Raw genomic sequence first — 19,484 nt, 5'->3', positions numbered from 1 at the left:
TGCTAAGCAGACTCCTTCTGAAGACGGTAATTAATTCTGGGCTGTGGGCCCCTTCAAATAATTTGAAGCAAATTGAAGGAGAACAATGGGAAGTTCACTCAGTATGTGACTTGCTGTAACTACCTCGGGGTCCTTGCTTGTTGCTGATGCTGCACGCAGAAAGTGGGAAATATTCTAATACTAATGTTTATTGCCATTTAATGAGCACAAAATTCCTTTAACAAAACAGTGGAGCTAAAATTGGGGTTGTAACTTAATCTGCACAGATTACAGATTTTAAAGTGCTTGTCCGTTTGAAATTGCCTCAGCCTGTTTAAATTACTCCTTTTTATTTTGGACAGATATGTTTGTACCTGCAACAGTTTCAAAAGTGACTTTTTCACACTATGGCCTTCCTGAACGGGATTGCTAATTTAGTGAGAATACGGACAGTTTATACTATAGAATTGTGTCCAATCCCTGATGGCTTGAGACTGTCACACTCATTTGTTTATGGTGTGCGAAATACAGGAGGAGATTTTCATACCGATCAGCTTCCGAAGTTAAAAGACTGTGTTCCAAGGTGCTTTTCAAGCAATATTTCCTATGTCTTTCTGAAATTCTATGGGAGGCTGGCAGCTGCTATTTATCCCTGATGCATGAGGATGTTGGTGATTAGTGGGGTAGAATACTCAAACCACTGTGAACCTCCCTCACAGTGCCTGCACACATTATAGTTCTCACCAATACTCTCTCAATTATGTATTTCAGTCTCCTATGTAGGAAAAATCCTAGGAATAAGATCAGTGTGACTGCTGGGATAACCTCATCTCTGTGCATGGTGTGTCTTTCCTCCCTTGTTTACTCACTCATTCTCAAAGTTATTACAAAGACTGAGGTATTGATTTGTGCCAACAGCATAACCACCCAGCTCTCCTTGCGGCTCCCATGTTAGCTGACATTGTTATCAGTTCTCTCCCCTTGGCTTCTGTTCCCCTCTCCTTTAATTCTGCCATCATCGCCCCTCTCAGTTTGACTTCTCTGTCAAAAGATGGTGCCCCATCTTCAGTCTCCCTTTCCCCTCTAAAGATCTTGAACATGTTGTCTCCCAAATTTGTGCCCATTTTTTGCAGAACATCATGTTTGAATCCCTCCAATCAGGTTTCCACCCCTTTCGTTATATTGAAACACTCTTGTCATAATTGACACCATATATGATTGACAAAGGCAAACTAGCCCTACTCAACTTGCCTGCAGCCTTAGACACAGTTGATCACACCATTCTTCTTCAATGCCCTTCCAGTTGTGTGGGACTGCACTCACCTGGTTCCATTCTTATTTATATCTAATCATGGGCAACAAATCTTCATCAATGGCTTCTCTTCCTGCTCTTGCACTGTTACCTCTGGTGTCCCAGGGATCTACCCTTGCCACCTCATGCCGCCCCCATCCCTGTCCTGTTTTTCCTCTACATGCTGCCCTGCAGCGACATCACCCAAAAACACACTGTTTGTTTCTGCACATACGCTGACGACACTCCGGCTTTACCTCACCACCACTTTTCTTGACTCCTTCACTCTCTCTAAATTGTCAGACTACTTGTGCGCTGTCCAGTACTGGATGAGCAAAAATTTCCTCCAATTAAATATTGGGAAGACTGAAGCCACTGTTTTTGGTCCCTGCCACAAACCCTGCTCCCTATCCACTGACTCCATCCATCTTCCTGGCAACTGCTCGCAACCTTGGTGTCAGCCACATATTCCCATTATCAAGACCACCTATTCCTACCCTGTCTCAGTTACTCTGCTGTTGAAACCCTCATTCATCCCTTTGTTAACCTCCAGACTTGACTAATCTAACACACATCTGCTGGCCTGCCATGTTCTCTGTAAACTTAAAATCATTCAACACTCTGCTGCCTTTGTCCTTACTCACCAAATCCCATTCATCGATCACCTCGTGCTCACTAACCTACACTGGCTCCTGGTTAAGTAGCATCTTGATTTTTTTTAAATTCCCATTCTTGTTTTCAAATCTCTCCATGGCCTTTCGCCTTCCTATCTAATCTCCTCCAGCCCTACAACCTTCAGATACCTGCTGTCCTCCAATTCTGGCCTTTTGTGCATTCCTGATTTTAATCACTCCATCATTGTTGACCATGCTTTCAGCTACCTTGGCCCAAAGCTCTGCAAACCCTCCTTACACCCCTCCTCCTCTCTACCTCACTTTCCTCCTTTAAGACACTCCTTAAAATTTACCTCTTTGACCAAGGTTTTGGTCATATGACCTAATCCTTTATATGACTCTGTATCATACTTTGTTTTATAATGCTCTTGAGAAGTGCCTTGGGACCTTTATTATGAGAAAGGTACAATATAACTACAAGTTGTTGTTACAATGTAAATACCTGGGCCAGGGATGCCTGAGAAGCATCAATGTATTTTTTTGTTTCCTCACTCGTCCTTTTCCCCCCCTCCGCCCTTTCCATTTTTCCATACTTAAAAGCTCACTATGTATTTTGTATTAGTTTCATCTCCCTAATAAATGTAAAAGTGAACTGTAAAGGACTGCCTGCTCCTGAGCAGGTTTAATGGGGTTTATGTGGTTTGTTGGTAAATCATAGGGCTGTCCTCTCTGTTTGTTAGTTGAGCAGATGTAACTCTTTCAAAAATGGATGTGCTCATTTCATATATAAGCACTGGAGGATATCTGGTATCAGAAATTATAGTTTTGATGTTTGCGCTATGCTGCTAGTTATCCTATAATATTACAAACATGAAAAAAGAACCTGCGTTCACGTAACTTAGTCTCGGTCTCAGCCTACTTTATGTGCTCAACTAGAGTGGGGTTGAACTTCTAGCCTGCAGACTCAAGAGATCTACATACTGAGACCAAGCTGATAACATGATGTTTAGACTGTTATCTGAAAAGGGAGCATGTGGAGGGTTATAGGAGAAGGCGAAGGAATGATACTAGGTGAGTTGCTCATTCAGAGAGCCGATGCAGACACGATGGGCTAAGTGGCCTCCTTCTGTGCTGTAACAATTCTGTGATTCTATGATGTTAGGTATGCCCCGTGTTCTGGTATGATGAAAGTAGACTGATCTCCGTAGTTTCATTGTTGCAAAAACTAATTTTGTCTTTTTTGTTTTTTCCATCCTAGATTGCTCATTTTAGGGATTTTATTCCCAAAGCTTTTGTAGGAGGTGACAGTATGATTTTGGATTCTGAGGTGCTGCTGATTGATACACACAGTGGAAAACCACTCCCTTTTGGAACACTAGGTGTCCATAAGGTAATGTGATTGAAGGATCCAGGTTTAATTTCTTCCTGTGATGTTTATGATGAAGGCGCCCCCCCCCCCCCCCGCCCAATAAACATGAGGTCATCCAAAACTCCACTACCTGCGTCCTCACTTGCACCAAGTTTGTTCACCCATCATCCCTGTGTTTGTTGATCTATGTTGGCTCCTGGTCAAGCACCACCTTGGTTTTAAAATTCTCATCCTTGTTTTTAAATCCCTCCATGGCCTCACTCCTCCCTATCTGTGTCATTTGCTCCAGGTCCACAATCCTCTAGATATCTGTGTTCCTCTAATTCTGGCCTCATGATTAACGCTCGATTTTAAATTACTCCTCCATTGCTGGCTGTGCCTTCAACTGCTTGAGCTCTCTCCCTAAACCTCTCTCTACCTCACTTTCCTCTTTTTAAGATGTCCCTTGAAACCTATCTCATTAAACAAAGTTTTGATCATCTGTCCTAATATCTCCTTGTGTGACTTGGTGTCAAAATTTTGCTTAATGTTCCTGTGAAGTGCCTTGGGATGTTTTATTACATTAAATGTGCTTTATTAATACAATTTATTGACAGTAATATTCAAATAATTGTCATAAAATGATTTGAAAATTCTTCAGAATTATAAGCTGTACAAACTGGAAGGAACCCAGGAGTAGTGCCTGATCTGAAACATCTGATCCCATCTAGCTAACAGTTGCCTTCAGCTTCAGCTCTCTGGGCTAGGTAGAAGAAACTTCAGACGAGGTTCTCATTTCTGATCATTAGCTAGTACACACGTCTGGACAAGTGTGGCTCACCTGGGATGCATCCCTTAGTCATATTTGCTGAAGATGTATAGGCCCACATATAAATAATGGCCATTTAGGTGAGGGAGTGGAAAGCTGCAGACAGTGAAGCTGCAGTCCAGCAAGAGTCCGTGCCTTTGGTCTGAGAGATGGAGGTTGGAACGTTCTTTCGGACTACTGAATAGTAGAGTTAGAATTGTATGTATTAGCTCAACAAACCATTTGAATTCTATTTTTCTTCTGTTCCAGAAAGCCGCCTTCAAGGATGCTAATGTTTGTCTTTTTGTCTTCGACTGCATTTATTTCAATGGAGTCAGCCTCATGAACAGGTCTGTACATCCCCCATCAAATCTGCATGCAGTAGGAAATTCCTTTTGAACTTGGGTCTTAACAGACACAATGGAGCTTGTTGTATAATTGAATTACTGTTTTTATGTTGTGCTAGTGCCACTGGCTCTTGACTCTCAAGTTGCCACTGCAACAATCCCAAAAATATTGCCTAAGTATTCAAAAGCTGGCAACCAGAAAGATCCTTTTTTGAAAAAACAAACAAAAGGGTATCTCTGGTCAACAGTGATCCTTGACCAGACCCCAGTGTTCTGGTGATATTCTGTTAGGGACCAATAATGTTTTGTTTAAAGTAGGCAAAAGTTTGAGATTCAAGACGCTTGCTAAGTGAATAAAGCCAAAAGATTCTACGGGTTTTGAACAAACAAAAATAAACTTTACTATACAAGGTCAGAAGGATAACAATTTATAATATCTATCTTATACTCTAGCATTCAGGGTTAATATAAGGTACATGTGAATTAACAGGCAAATTGTGGGCAAACACACTGCACATTAAAGAACAGATGCAACCAAGACCCAGATGTCAGAAACACTGAGAATCAACCAATCTCACCAAAACCTGTGTCTCTCACACGTGGGATTCCCATCTTCACCTATGAATTCTCTCCAAAAGTCACTCCAACTCGGATGACACCAACAACCGCCTACCTCGCAAGGTTTCAATCTCGTTTCCTGAGATTCTCTTCTCCTGGATTCCGGAGTCCGCACTCGAGCAGTAATTCACAGGCGCAACTTCAGCTCTTCGGCCACGCTGAGCAGAGCACTACAGTTCCAAAGGGGTACCTTTGCTTCAATGGCCCCCAGCACAAAGGCTGCCTTCTTGGATCTTCAGGCTTCTTCTGAGCCCTCTTCACTTAGTGTGCTATCTGCGGACCTTTTCCTGTTTGGAGCCTGTTTCTCTGCTCTTCTCTTTACCTTAGCGAGGATCGTGTCTGTCCCTTGTCTCTGTTCCGTACCTGGGACTTCCTTTTGGGACCCCTCCCTGTCCCCTGCCTGGGACTCTTGCCAGCAATAGTGCTCTGCTCCTGGTCACATGACCTGGGTTTTCCTGCCATTTTCCTTCCTGCACAGGCATGCTGGATCCTAAGAACTGAAGAGCTGGTCTGCGCCTGCGCAGCCCGCTCCGAGGCCTGCGATCAACATTATGCCAAGTTTCACTTTCATAACACCAGCCTTGGTAAAACTGCCACATTTAACCTTGGTGTTGCTCCAGATTGCAAGAGACTTGGATGCCCCAACATTTTCTCTTGGGCCATTTAGAAATTTGTGTCCCTCTTTAAAAATATGCAGGCTCAATGGCTTCCATCATCTCCACAGAAACCTGCACTTATAATAAATAGAAGAATGAGCTAGACTGGCTTAATGTCTTCCTTGATGTACACTTATCCTTGTGATGTATCTAAATATGTTTTTTATGTCTTTACAGACCAATCAGTGAGAGAAAGCAATTCCTTCATGACAACATGGTTGAAATCCCCAATAGGATCATGTTTTCAGAGATGAAGCATGTGACTGTGAGTACAGTCACTTTTTAAGTGGAACCTTTTACAAAGGCTTCACAATACTGTATGTATTCATTACTAAAATGGTCTGGATTTTCATTGTTTGGTTTTGAATTGGTGTCCAATGGTGAAGGTAACATCAATTTATTTTAAGCTTTTTTAAGCAGGAAGTTAGTGAACCAACAGGGCACATAAGGACCTGGATAAGGTGGTCAAACAGGAGGGAGATGACATCAAGATAGATTTATATAATTTAGCACTCTCAGTGTAAAACTTGCACGATGAGGGTGCGTATCGGAAATTCAGGTATGACGCTCTGCATGTCACAGAAGGTTTCTCTCCAATGATCACTTCATTTCCTGAGTTGCCAATCTGTAATTCCATCATACTTCTGTGCCAAAGAGCAAATACATAAAATCTGCTCCATAGTCTTTGTACATCCCAACATAGATCTAGACAAATGGCAGATTGAATGCCCTTCCATTATTCCTTCTTACTTTGATTTCTTATATTGCTAATTATTTAGATTTTTTCCTGATATTATGATAAAACCCAATACTAAGTGGTCTGTGGCTTCAGCCAGAACTTCAGACATTGCCAGTGTATTTTCTACCAGGGTTGCAGTGGGTTACACTGAGGTTTTTTTCAGTGTACTAAGGTGCCATAATCTGCCAGAACAGAACATGTCATACATGTTCCACCATGCAAACGTGAACCATCACATCGTTGGCAAAAAACAATGAACAAGTGCAGCTTGGAGGGAACATTGCTCTCTCTCCTCCTTTGCCCATCTCAAAACTCACCTCTTTGACCAAGCTATTAGTCAACCCTTCCTAATATTGTAATATCTTCGTTTGTGGCTCAGTGCATCTGTGACGTGCTGTGGGATGCTTTCCTACATTAAAAGCATGAAATAAATGTAAATTATTTCTTTGCCACGTACCTCTCAATGCTGTTAGCGATTCTGCTGCTCTCTGCCTAAATATCATATTAATTCTGCAATAATAACATTTGTTAATGTTGATTATCTTGAACACAAAATGGTCATAGAAAATAGAAACCCAGATTGTAAATATTGTATATCCAATGACCGCTGTCTAGAGCTACCTATTGGAGACAGCAACGCAATCCTGAAGGTTTTTTTATTATAAACTTAAAGTAACTGCTCTGACATGTTATGTTGAGGGAAACCTCCTTGCTTTTATCACTTATAATAAAGCCCATATGTAGTTGACCTCTCTAATTAATCTGTTCTCTTTTCACACTACCTGTAATGCTTTTGATGTGTCTTTTCTTTGGTTCCTTTTTAAGGAGGGGTTCTTGGATTTGTAAAGTTAGACATTGACAAGTTTTACAAATTAAGATTGTGTTAAATATTCATTCCGGCCAAGTTCACTCACTCTAAAATTGCGATAGACCATATTGTTCTCTGGACAAATTGCTCACCAGCCCCCCCATTAGCCTTTGTAAATACTTCAAACAAAATTCAAAACAAACGAAGTTACAATTTTGATGCATTAATCAAAGAAATTGCTCTTGTGACCATCTCTGTAACTAATAAGTTTATTTGATAAAACAAGTGTACATTTTACTAACTCTTTTTTAAAAGAAACTCTTTGCATCTTGTTTTGGCAGAGGGCCTCTGACCTGGGAGAAATGATCAATCGAGTGATTAGAGAGGGCCTGGAGGGACTGGTATTGAAAGACGTTAAGGTGAGATATTCTCAACATGGGTTGTTACTGTATCCCTATCTTCTGTAAGTGGACAGAATTGGCTGGACTAATCAGACAAGTATTTGTGTATGGAAATAATTTCAAAATAATCAAGTTGTGCCCATATCTACATTATCAGTCGTGTGTGTATTCGGGCGAGTGTCCCAACGTCATCCCGCACGTGAACAATCTTCAGGTCGTCGGTTGGGTGTCGGAGCCGCGCCCAACAACAATTAAAGTGTCACTTAATGCCATTAAAAAGCCAATTGTACTGTATTTTGTATTGCCTGTGCGATTTTGAACTCGTTGCACAGGCAGGCGGGCGGGCAGCCACTTTTAACGAAACCTCATCCAGGGGAAGGATAAAGCAGGTCTGCAGCATTGCCATTGTGAATAGTGAGGAGTTAGGTGACAGTGTTGTGACACAGCATTTGGTAAAGACTGAGTTGGTTACACCCCAAAGGGAAACTTGAAGCAACTGTCATAACCTATACTTTCAATTGGTATGTTTGAGATGCAGCTCTGAATTCAGGAATAAGACTACTGAACCTCGAGGCTTTTTATATAAAACTAATTAAAAATGTATTAATTGACAACAAATTAAACACACACACATCTGCAAATTACTACCATAATAACTTTTAAACAAATCTCCAAATTAATCACTCCCAGGTAAATCTTCACCAAGGCAACAATAACCCATAGACTTTAAACAGACACCAGGTAAAGCACATTTGACTTTACAAATTCAAAATGAGGTTCCTTGCAATCTGGTTCCTTTGCAGACACAGTTGCAGGCTTACAGGATGGTTAGATCTTAAATGCCTCTTCTGCCTTACACACACAAAATCCTTTCTGTTTATACCTAGCTTTTCCTTTGAATGTAAATTTCCCATGGTTTCACTAGTCTTTTAACTTCACATCTTCAACAATAACATTTTCATCCCACTAATTTTATTAGTAATATAAACACATTGCTTGGCATCTCCTAGCTAGGTGCAAGATTTTACTCCCACTCTTGAATGCTTTATTCAACAAATGCAAATTTACACTTTACCTTCTATCCTCCTTACTGTTTACCCAATTAACATCTCAAATTATAATACATCAAAGCACTGAGACTATCTGGCTTTAATCCAATTGAGACACACACAGTCAAACACATAGACACAAACCCAACTACAATTCCGTTTTAAAAATAATTTCCAATAAATTATAGACAATATTTCTTCATAACAGTTTGCTGCTGGTTGTTTATTTGAACTTGACAGGTTCACTCTGTTCTGAGCTTCAGTCTAAGCATTTCTAGGCTTCATTTCAGGACTCATTGGTGTCTCCAAGGCCCCCGGAGGATTTTGACCCCGTGGACCCTTCCGGGTACCAGACAGCCTTCCCTTACCGTGGTAATGGGGATTGTGGCCTCTGCTGGTGGCACCTCCCCTGAGGAGGAAGAGAGGGGCAGAAGGGAGAGGAGGCTAGGTGTCTCAATGTAGCTTCCAGGGGAGCGACCTGTGGGAGGAGAGGCACAGGGCCAGCAGGTAGTCCAAGGTGGAAGGGGCCACAGAAGACGCCACTAACCTGCTGCCAGGGTTCACAGGCAGCGATGCAGCTACCTCAACATTTCAAAGGTGCAATGCTGAAGGAGGCTCCGCGTCTCCAGGGAGACTGACCTCTATTTTTCAGATGATTGGTCTGAGATCACCTCCAACTGTGTAGGTGGACACCCCATGCCAGTGGCTCTGAAGGTCATGGTGGCCCTCAACTTCTATGCCTCCAGCTCTTTCCAGGTGTCAGTGGAGGATCTTTGTGGAGTTTCCCAATCAGCTGTCCACAGTTGCGTCAAGCTGGTGACTGATGCTCTGTTAAGGCGGCTAATGACATTTACTCACTTCCATATGGATGAGGCCAGCCAGGCTGAGCGAGCCACAGGGTTTGTAGCGATTGCTGGGTCCCCAAATCCAGGATGCAATCGACTGCACACATGTAGCCATCAAGGCGTCAGCGGGTAATCCGGGTACTTTTGTCAACAGGAAGGGCTTCCACTCGATGGACGTCCAGATAGTTTGTGACCACAAGATCTAGATTCTGCAAGTCTGTGCAGGGTACCTTGGTAGCTCCCATGACGCTTACATCCTGAGACATTCACAGGTGCCAAGGCTGCTCACTGCTTCAGTTCGACTGAATGGATGGCTGCTGGGTGACGAGGGCTATCCCTTGAAAAGGTGGCTTCTGACACCTCTCTGCTACCCAGGAACAGAGGTAAAGCAGTGTTGTAATAGGAGTCATGCCTCCACAAGGTGGGTGATAGAGAGGACCATCGGCCTTCTTAAGATGCGCTTCAGATGCTTGGACCATTCAAGGGGTGCACCACAGTACCACTAGAGCAGGTGCCACTGATGGTGGTTGCATGCTGCGCTCTCCACAATCTGGCTCTGGCAAGGTGGGACCCACCGGACGAAGAGGATCTTGAGGCAGCTCCACAGGGCAAAGATGATGAATCCACTGGTGAGTCAGAAGAGGAGGCTGGTGAGGAGAACGCAGAGGGCGAGGAGGCAGACCTCTGGATCCTTCAGGGAGGCAGGGACACTTTGATCCAATGCTGCTTCAGCTTGGCTGCCAAAAACCTGCTTCCACCTCCTGCCAAGGCCTCCATCCTGAATGTTTGAAATGACCCTTTCCTTTGAACCCAAAGTCCACTCAGTGCCTGTGCAATAAAGTTTAGAGCCATTCATGTCCAGCATTAGATACTGGCATGCCCTGCATCTACAAAACAAGTGAAACATACTCAGGCCATCAAGACAAAAGCAAAATTTATATCATGTTGGCACTCACGTCAAATGAACATAACAATATATGGTGTTAATAATCACACCAGTAAACAGATTAACAAAACATGTCAGAACAGAAGCCTCCATGCCTAACATAAACAGGTGGAACCAAACTCAACATTTTATTCATCCTTAAACTTCATGGGGAAAATATCTTGAGAGTAAAGGCACTTTAGTTAGCTTTGCTTCATTAACCAATGGCTGAATGATTAAACCAAAGATTTAATTTCACCAGAGTTTAACTTACTACATTAAGTTAACTGAGGAATTATTCAAATTTTCTGTTCTAACAAATAGAAGCAAGCCTGTACAAAAATGACTTGCAATGTTTTGGTGGTAAAATGGAGAATATGGCAACTAAAGAATAGACATGAAGGAGGAATTATTCAAAGAGAAGAAATAGAATTTCTGCCACACTTCAAGCAATTGGCATGGCAGCAGAGTGAGAGCCGCACTGAGAAAATTCTTCATCTTTGGGATTCACCAAGGGTATAGTAGCATTTTGGTATGTTACTGGTGTAATTATCCAGAGAAGAGCAGCTGATGTTTCCAGCCACTGGTAAGGCCACTGTTCCAGTCCCCTGGACAGACTCCGAAGATTCTCCCCATGGCAGCCTTCAGGGAGCTGCCTCTGCTGGTTTTAAAGCGCCTGCCGGGTTGCCATAGGACCCGGTACCCGACATGCTCCCGTCCCCATTTAATGCTGGGCAGATCTTAATTGGCCATCCAGCATGAATTTGCATTTGCAACCTGACTGTGGCCAAGAGCAGATTCCACATCTGTTTCCACTCCCACTGACTTGGTGCACACGCCAAGCGTGAAATTCAGGCCATGGTCGCTATTATTGAGATTCGCTTTCAATTCCAGATTTTTTATTAATTGAATTTAAATTTCAAAAGCTGCCACGATAGGATTTGAACCTGTGGCCCCAGAGGATTAGCCTGGGCCTCTGGATTACTAGTATAATGACATTATTGCTACGCCACCAACTCCTTACTTGTGTAGGTATACCCCCAGGTCTCACTGTTTCTTCTTCTGCTTTAATATTGCACCATTTTGTTCTTGTTGCCTCTCCTCATTCCTTTTACCAAAGTGAATAACTTTACACTGCTCTACGTTAAATTTCATCAGCCCTGTGTCTGCCTATTTTACCAATTTATGTCCTTGTGAAGTCTGTCACTGTTCTCTCACTGTTTAGGACATTTGAGATTTGTGTTGACTGCAGACTTTGAAATTATGCTTTGTATATCTAAGTCCAGACCATTAATGTATATCAAAAAGAGCAGTGGTAGTAAAGAGGAATTTAATGCAGAGAAGTGCAGTAGTCCCTGGGGAGTCCACTCCATACTTCCCTATAACCTGAAAAACAACTGCTCACCTTGACTGTGCTTCCTGCCCCTCAGCCAAGTTTGCACCATGGAATTACTGCCCTTTTAATCCCACGGGCTTCAGTTTTGTTAACAAGTTTATTATGTGGTACATTATCAAATGCCTTTTTGAAAGTCCATAAACATAACTTCAACCGCACTACCTTCACTTTCCATCACTTCATCAAAGAAGACAGTCAAGTTCGTCAGATGTAATTTGCCTTGAAAAGATCCATGCTGGCTTTCATTTATTAACTCCTATTTTTCCAACTGCTTGTACATATTGCCTTGGATTATTGTCTTTAAAAAGTTTCCCCACCACTGATGTAAGGCTAACTGGCTTGTAATTGTGGTTTATCCCTCTCCTGTTTTTTTTTTGGAACATGGTGTAACACTTTCAATCCTCCGGTTCTCTACCCCCTTCTCAAGGGAAATTAGGGATGGGCAATAAAAGTGCTGGCCTATCCGGTGACACCCACGCCCTATGAAAAAGAATTTTAGAAGACCCACATGCATGGGGAATTGTAAGATTGTGCCCAGAACTTTTGAATTTCCATCCTCACTTACTCAGCAAGCTAGGAATTTTCTATTTCGAGCATTGATCATGGGGATAATGAGAAAAAATTGTCTTTTCCTTTCTTCTTTTCTTTCTTTCATGCTCTCATTCATTGTGACCTACTATTCCTCTTTGCCGCTCTTCATCACTTTCTATATGATTTTTTTTTATTGTGTCTGACTCTTTCTCACTGTTACTCTTTCTGTAACTCTTTCCTCTCTTTGTCTGGTTTGTGATGTAGACTGTCATTCCACGTGTCTGTACATTTCTGGCAGGTTTTCCGATGCAGTCAGTTTCTACTATTATATTTGCTAAATCTCAGTTAATATACTGAAATGTCAGCTGAATCATACCACAAATGGGATGGTATAGACTGTGCAAGCTGGTGAAATGTACATAAATAAGGGAGAAGTTGGAATGTTGTGGGGAACCTGTGATTGATAGTTGGCAGGCCTGGATGTAGGCACAAGAGGGCTGGGAGAGAAGAGGTGCCTTAGAGTTTGGGAGGAGATCAGGCAGTGTAAGGCCTGGTAGAGTTGAGGAAATTGGACGATTGTTGCCTGGCAGCACATTGGGGAAAGCGAATCTGTTCAGAAGCCGACTGCAAACCACTCATCAGTAATTTTAACGGGGGTCGGCTAACTCGGTTGGCTGGACAGCTGGTTTGTCATGTAGAGTGACACCAACAGCGTGGGTTCTATCCCTGTACCAGCTGAGGTCATTCATGATTTCAACCTTACCCCTTGCTTGAGGTGCGGTGACCCTCAAGTTAAACTCACCACCAGTCGCCTCTGTCTAATGAGAGAGCAGCCTATGGTCCTCTGGGACTATGGCAACTTTCATTTTCATTTTTCTGGCCAGTCTAATCTGGTATTTCACAGATTGGAGTGTACTGGAACGAAAGTGGATCAAACCAATCATTTGGTTAGCTTTATTATGATTGATTGTTATTTGAATGGATCCCTGTGTTAAACAGTAATTTTAAAGTCAACAGGACATTTTGTGTTTTAGATTGTGACTTATGATGCCTTTATTTTTCGTCACTGGGAAATTTGATCTAATCGACCATTCTCATGAATGGATACTTTTATTCAGGGTCTTATTAAAAAAAAATGCACTTTAGAAAACAAGTCAAAGATTCAAGATAGATCACACTGTAGTGTCGTTTCTTTCTGGCACTATTTAAATTTTAAAATCTCAAAAAATTAACCTTTACTAATGAAAAAATAAATTGCATTTCATTAACACCTTGACATCATTCTTAAAAGTTTAAAAGATAAATATTATGGCCACTAGAGAAAAGCAAAGTGTCCTAGGAACCACCAATCGGTAAAATGATAAAATAATATGCTGGGAAAATGAAATATCAGGTAATTTGAAGGATGTTATTATGGAAATCTATAGACACTGTAATCTCTTAAATTCGGAAACACCAATTGTCCAAAAGTTGTTTTGAGCAGACCCACACAACTTTCAGACTCACCACTTGTGGCACCGCAACAAATCATGAAATAATGTATGTCATGGCCTTTGCGGTTATTCTAATAGTCGTGCTTCTACTGCGTACAGGATTACATCTAAATTAGAGCTCCTAGGAGAAGAGGAGTAATCACTACTAAAGATAAGAGTAACAGCCTTTGGCTGTTTCAGTGACAAGGCTGTAGGAGAAAGAGACAATATGAATGCCAACCATATAATCATAGAAAAGTTATGGCACAGAAAGAGGCCATTCAGCCCATTGTGTCTGCACCGGGTGAAGAAAACTGCCCGTTCTAATCTCACCTTCCAGTACCGGTCCGTAGCTTTACAGGTTACAGCACTTCAGGTGCAGATTCAGGTACCTTTTTAAATGAGTTGAGGGTTTCTGCCTCAACCACCAATCTGGGCAGCGAATTCCAGACACCTACCACCTCTGGGTGAAAAATCTTTTCCTAATATCCCCTCTAATCCTTCTACGAATCACCTTAAATCTGTGCCCCCCTGGTAATTGACCTCTCTGCTCGGGGAAACAAGTCTTCCCTGACTACTCTATCCAGGTCCCTCATAATTTTGTACAACTCGATCAAGTCACGCCTCAGCTGTCTCTTCTAAGGAAAACAACCCTAGCCTATCTAATCTGTCCTCATAGCTGCAATTTTCCAGCCTGGCAACATTCTTGTAAATCTCTTCTGTACTCTCTCCAAAGCGATTGTGTCTTTACTGTAATGTTGTGACCGGAACTGTATGCAAAATTCCAGCTGTGGCCTAACCAACGTTTTATACAGTTCCAGCCTTCCATTCCTGCTTTTGTATTCTGTACCACGTGCAAGAAAAGGACAGCATTCCATATACTTTCATTACCGCCTGTCCTGCCACCTTCAGAGACCTGTGGACATGCACTCCAAGGTGTCTCACTTCCTCTACACCTTCCAATACCTCCTGTTTATTGAGTATTCCCTTGCTTTGTTTGCACTCCCAAAATGCATTACCTCACACTTCTTCTCCAGATTGAATTCCATTTGCCACTTTTCTGCCCACTCAACCGAACCATTGCTATCATTCTGGAGTACACAGCTATCTTCTTCACTACCAAATACACTACCAATTTTTGTGTCATCTGCAAATTTCTCAATTGTGCCTCACATGTTTTAAGTCCAAATTATTAACATATACAACAAACAGCAGGAGATCCAACACTGAGCCCTGTGGAAGGCCACTGGAAACCTTTTTCCATTCGTGAAAGCATCCGTTGATCATTACCCTTTGTTTCCTATTGCTGAGCCAATTTTGGATCCAACTGCCACATTCCCCTGTATCCCATGGACTTTAACTTTTCTGACCAGTCGGCCAGGTGGGACAAAGGAAGAAAAGTTTGCTAATTGGGAATTTAAATTGTGGTTAGGCATTCAAATGTTGTTCTATAATCCAGAAAATCCTGAAATCCAGCAATGCCTTGGTCCCAAGCATTCTGGACTGAGAGGTTACAATGTATATAATTTTACAGCCAATAAAAACTTAACTCTGTACAAAAATACAAAATGAAAAATGTGACAAGCAGGCAAAAAAACAAAACCACACACCTGTAGATCTGTGTCATGAATATTTTCTGGTACCAACACTGGTGAAACCTAATTGTGAAATGCCACAACTTGTATTGCTCAAAACCTGCAACACTTAGCAAATGAAACTTTGGAGAAAAATAAATTGCTCAATGTTCCTTCAAGTTAATCACTTACTGTTGATACCTATTCCTATTTTAAAGTTGTGCATTTTTTGGCCCTTTGAGGTAATAACTTCAGATATGACATTTTTGAAAAATGAGACACTTTGGGCACATCTTTATGTAGATATCAGTGTGCAGTCAGACTTTAAACTACATGTAATAAACAAGAAACCCCATTCTTAGAATGATGGAACAGTACAACACATTTGGCCCATCGAGTCTTCACTGGCTCTTTCAAAGAGCATTTCTGCCAGTCTTGCTCACCTATGCATTCCCCGAATCATAGAATCTTAACAGCACAGAAGAAGGCCATTTGGCCCATTGTGTCTGCACTGGCTCCAAAGGAGCATTATGACCTTATGCCATTGCCCTGCCTTTTCCCTGTACCCCTGCAACTTGTTCCTATTCAAATAATCATCTAACGCCCTCTCGAATGTCTCGTTTGAACCTGCCTCCACCACACTTCCAGGTACTTCATTCCAGACCCGAACCACTCGTTGTGTGAAAAAGTTTTTGCTCACGTTACATTTGCTTCTTTTGCAAATCACTTTAAACCTGTGCCCCCTCATTCTTGATCCTTTTATGAGTGGGAACAACTTCTCCCTATCTACTCTGTCCAGCTCCCTCATGATTTTGAAAACTTCTAGCAAGTCTGCTCTCAGCCTTCTCTTCTCCAAGGAGGACAGTCCCAGCTTCTCCAATCTTTCCTCATAACTGAAGTTTCTCACCCCTGGAACCATTCTTGTAAACCTCTTCTGCACTCTCTCCAATGTGTTCACATCCTTCCTATAATATGTGCCCAGAACTGTACACAATACTCCAGATGAGGTCTGACGAGGGTCTTGTATAAATTCAACATAGACTCCCTGCTCTTGTACTCTATGCCGCTATTAATAAATCCCAGAATACTATATGCTTTATTAACTTCTCTCTCCATCTGTCCTGCCACCTTCAATGATCTATGCACATGTACACCCAAGTCTTTCTGCCCTTGCACCCCCTTCCGAATTCCGCCCCTTATGTTAGATTGTCTGCCCATGTTCTTTCTACCAAAATGCATCACCTCACTCTTCTCTGCATTGAACTTAATCTGCCACCTTTCTGCCCACTCCATCAACTTGTCTATGTCCTCTTGAAGTTCCACATACATCCTTGTAATTTTTTTTCTACTTAAGTATTTTACTTGAGCATAAACATTCTGTTGCTGTTTTCGATTCTTCTCTCAGCACCTTGCCTGAGCCCCACCTTGTTCACCCCCTCACTCCACCACCCTGCATCGAGAAATAATACTTAGGCTCTTTGTGTTGAACTTGTGCTTATGTCACGGCTGCTGTCTGATGTCCAGTTCTTGTGCAGCCAGTGCAGACCCAACCTCACCTAACCCGAGCAGTCATATGAAGACTGATGACTGACAAGATCTGTATTTTACTGGGTCGCGTAAACAGCAAGCGCTCTCATGACCTACCAACAAAAAAAACACCTTTCTTACCTGAGAAGAATTGGTGGAAAGTAGTTAAAATGGCAACCATTAGCTTAGTTAGTGGTGCTCTCACCTGAGTCAGAAAGTCATTGGTTCAAGCTCCAATCCAGGGACTTGAGCAAAAAATCTAGACTGATGCTCCAGTGTTGCACAGTCAGAGGTGTGGTCTTTTGGATGAGGCTTTAAATGGAGACACCTACCCTCTCAAGTGGACATGAAAGATTTTGTGCTTCTGTTTGGAAGAAGAGCAGGGGAGTTCTTTCTGGTGGCCTGGCCAATATTTGTCCCTCAACCAACGTCACTGTGAAACAGACTATCACATTGCTGTTTATGGGACCTTGCTGTGTGCAAAATTTCCTACACTTCAATGTACATAATTAGATGTAATATGTTGTTAGCATCTTGAGGTCATGAAATGCACTGTACAGATACGGGTCTTTCTTTTTAAGTATTACTTGCTAGGAAACCCCAAGTGTGAATAGCTTGAGAACTCCACTATCCTGGCAGAGTGACCATTTATTGCTGTATTGTAGTTACAGGGCCTGTAACATGCAGGTGTAATTTCATATTTGAGAAGTTTTGATGTAACAAAGTTAGTTTGGGAAATGTTACCTTTTGAAATGTTTTTACTTTTATTATCGCTACCGTACATAAATGTCCTGATTGTCACTGAAAGCGTTTCCTGTGTGTAGAGTCTGTATGAACCGGGCAAACGTCATTGGCTGAAAGTAAAGAAGGATTATCTCAATGAAGGTGCGATGGCTGATACTGCTGACCTCGTTGTGCTGGGAGCATTCTATGGGCAAGGGAATAAAGGTAACGGTGACACTTGTATGAAACCAAATATTTATACTGCATGTTGCTTTATAGATTTTGGCTCTGGGTCAGTAAACTATACGGTTAGGTTGTCTGCAATGCTGCCTTCCAAAGTCCATCTTCTTAACCACTTTCTACTAAAGACCTACTGGGATGCACAGGCTTATCTGTAAGTAAGTCAAGAATTAGTGTGAGGAGGAATTTGTGCAATAAGGAAAGACTTGATGAAGGAGCCACATTTACAATTACACCAATGTGACATTGTATACATGCACACCTTTCCAGCAGTGTCACACAGTAGTAATCACTGGTAGTTGACTTGTATTTGTCACCCCTGCCCCTGATTCAGAAATGCTGGAACCAATTTTAGCATCCTCACCACTGCCCTGGTTGAAATCCGAAATCTCAGCAGAGGTCAGGAATCAGACCTGGTACTTCTCTGGTCTCAAAGGCTGAGCACCACAGCATGGATTGGTTCAATTAATGAGATTGCCCTTAATGGGGAAACTACACCATCCCAGTTAATGTGAACCAAATAGTAGTTAAGGAATCTTTGTTAGAAGTTCTGTCTGAGTGGTAATGGACCTTCAAATTGGCCAGCCACCTCTAGGAGTCCCTTGGAAATGATGGAGACTTTTCTGTTTTTTTTTTTCCCCTCCATCATGATTTGAATTCATCTATTTAGTGTTTCCATTTTTTAAGATTCTGCCCTGCCTTATACAAGTCCTCTTAGGTACATGGGTAACCATGGGTCAGTGGAGTTCATAGGAACATAGGATTTATAAACAGAAGTACGCCACTCGGCCCTTCAAGCCTGCTCCACCATTCAATAAGATCATGCCTGACCTAGTTGTGGTCTGATCTCCACTATCCTGTCTTCCCCCCGTAACCCTTAACTCCCTCGTCTAACAAAAATCTGTCTAACTCTGCCTTGAATAAATTTATTGGATTCATTGGACTGGTTTCCAGGTGGGATGATGTCCATTTTCTTGATGGGGTGCTACGATCCTGATTCTTCTCAATGGTGCACGGTGACCAAGTGTGGAGGTGGGCATGATGATGCAACATTGGCACGATTACAGAATGAATTGGATATGGTGAAAATAAGCAAGGTGATGTGATATTTCCAATAATTCATTATTCTTGCTATATGTTTTAGAATTATTTCAACTTTCATAAAATCCTAAAATTAAGTTGATTTTTGATATAGCTGGTTAAATAAATGTCCTTTTGGTGCAGGATCCAAGCAAGGTACCAGGTTGGCTAAATGTCAGTAAGAACTACACACCTGACTTTATTATCAGAGATCCAAAGGTAGGTTTGCAAAGTGTTTCTACATTGGATATTGCCATTGAGCCCCCTGTGCATGAACGATGTCTTAAGTAATGGATGAAATATCCCTTTTTCTTTTAATCACTTGGCACATCCAGGTAGAGGCCATGTTTTTTTTTGAGTTGATTTGTTCTTGCATGAAGCAGTTCTGTGTCTTCTAGGCCTAATTCAGGAGAATTACGTTCAAGTTCCTCTTTCACATGAGACTCTCCAGACTTGCATTTATTTTCTAATTTTTTAAAACATTTTATTACACAGCAGTTGCTGCTCTTTCTT

The 19,484-nt window shown here is 41.9% G+C and overlaps 1 protein-coding gene across 7 annotated transcripts in view; it reads left to right on the top strand.

Moving 5' to 3' along the window:
• Positions 1 to 19,484, top strand: part of lig3 (ligase III, DNA, ATP-dependent) — a 65,458-nt gene that overhangs the window by 27,784 nt on the left and 18,190 nt on the right. For all 7 annotated transcript variants that reach the window (XM_078548445.1, XM_078548444.1, XM_078548442.1 and 4 more), the window contains exons 10-16: positions 3,143 to 3,274; positions 4,311 to 4,390; positions 5,839 to 5,926; positions 7,550 to 7,627; positions 17,753 to 17,876; positions 18,846 to 18,988; positions 19,116 to 19,190. In XM_078548445.1, the coding sequence (XP_078404571.1) occupies positions 3,143 to 3,274; positions 4,311 to 4,390; positions 5,839 to 5,926; positions 7,550 to 7,627; positions 17,753 to 17,876; positions 18,846 to 18,988; positions 19,116 to 19,190 (720 nt within the window). The remainder of the gene's footprint in view (positions 1 to 3,142; positions 3,275 to 4,310; positions 4,391 to 5,838; positions 5,927 to 7,549; positions 7,628 to 17,752; positions 17,877 to 18,845; positions 18,989 to 19,115; positions 19,191 to 19,484) is intronic.

This window comes from Cetorhinus maximus, chromosome 9 (assembly GCF_964194155.1).
Source record: "Cetorhinus maximus chromosome 9, sCetMax3.hap1.1, whole genome shotgun sequence".
Taxonomy (NCBI): Eukaryota; Metazoa; Chordata; class Chondrichthyes; order Lamniformes; family Cetorhinidae; genus Cetorhinus; species Cetorhinus maximus.
This window is presented reverse-complemented; position numbering and strand designations above follow the sequence as displayed.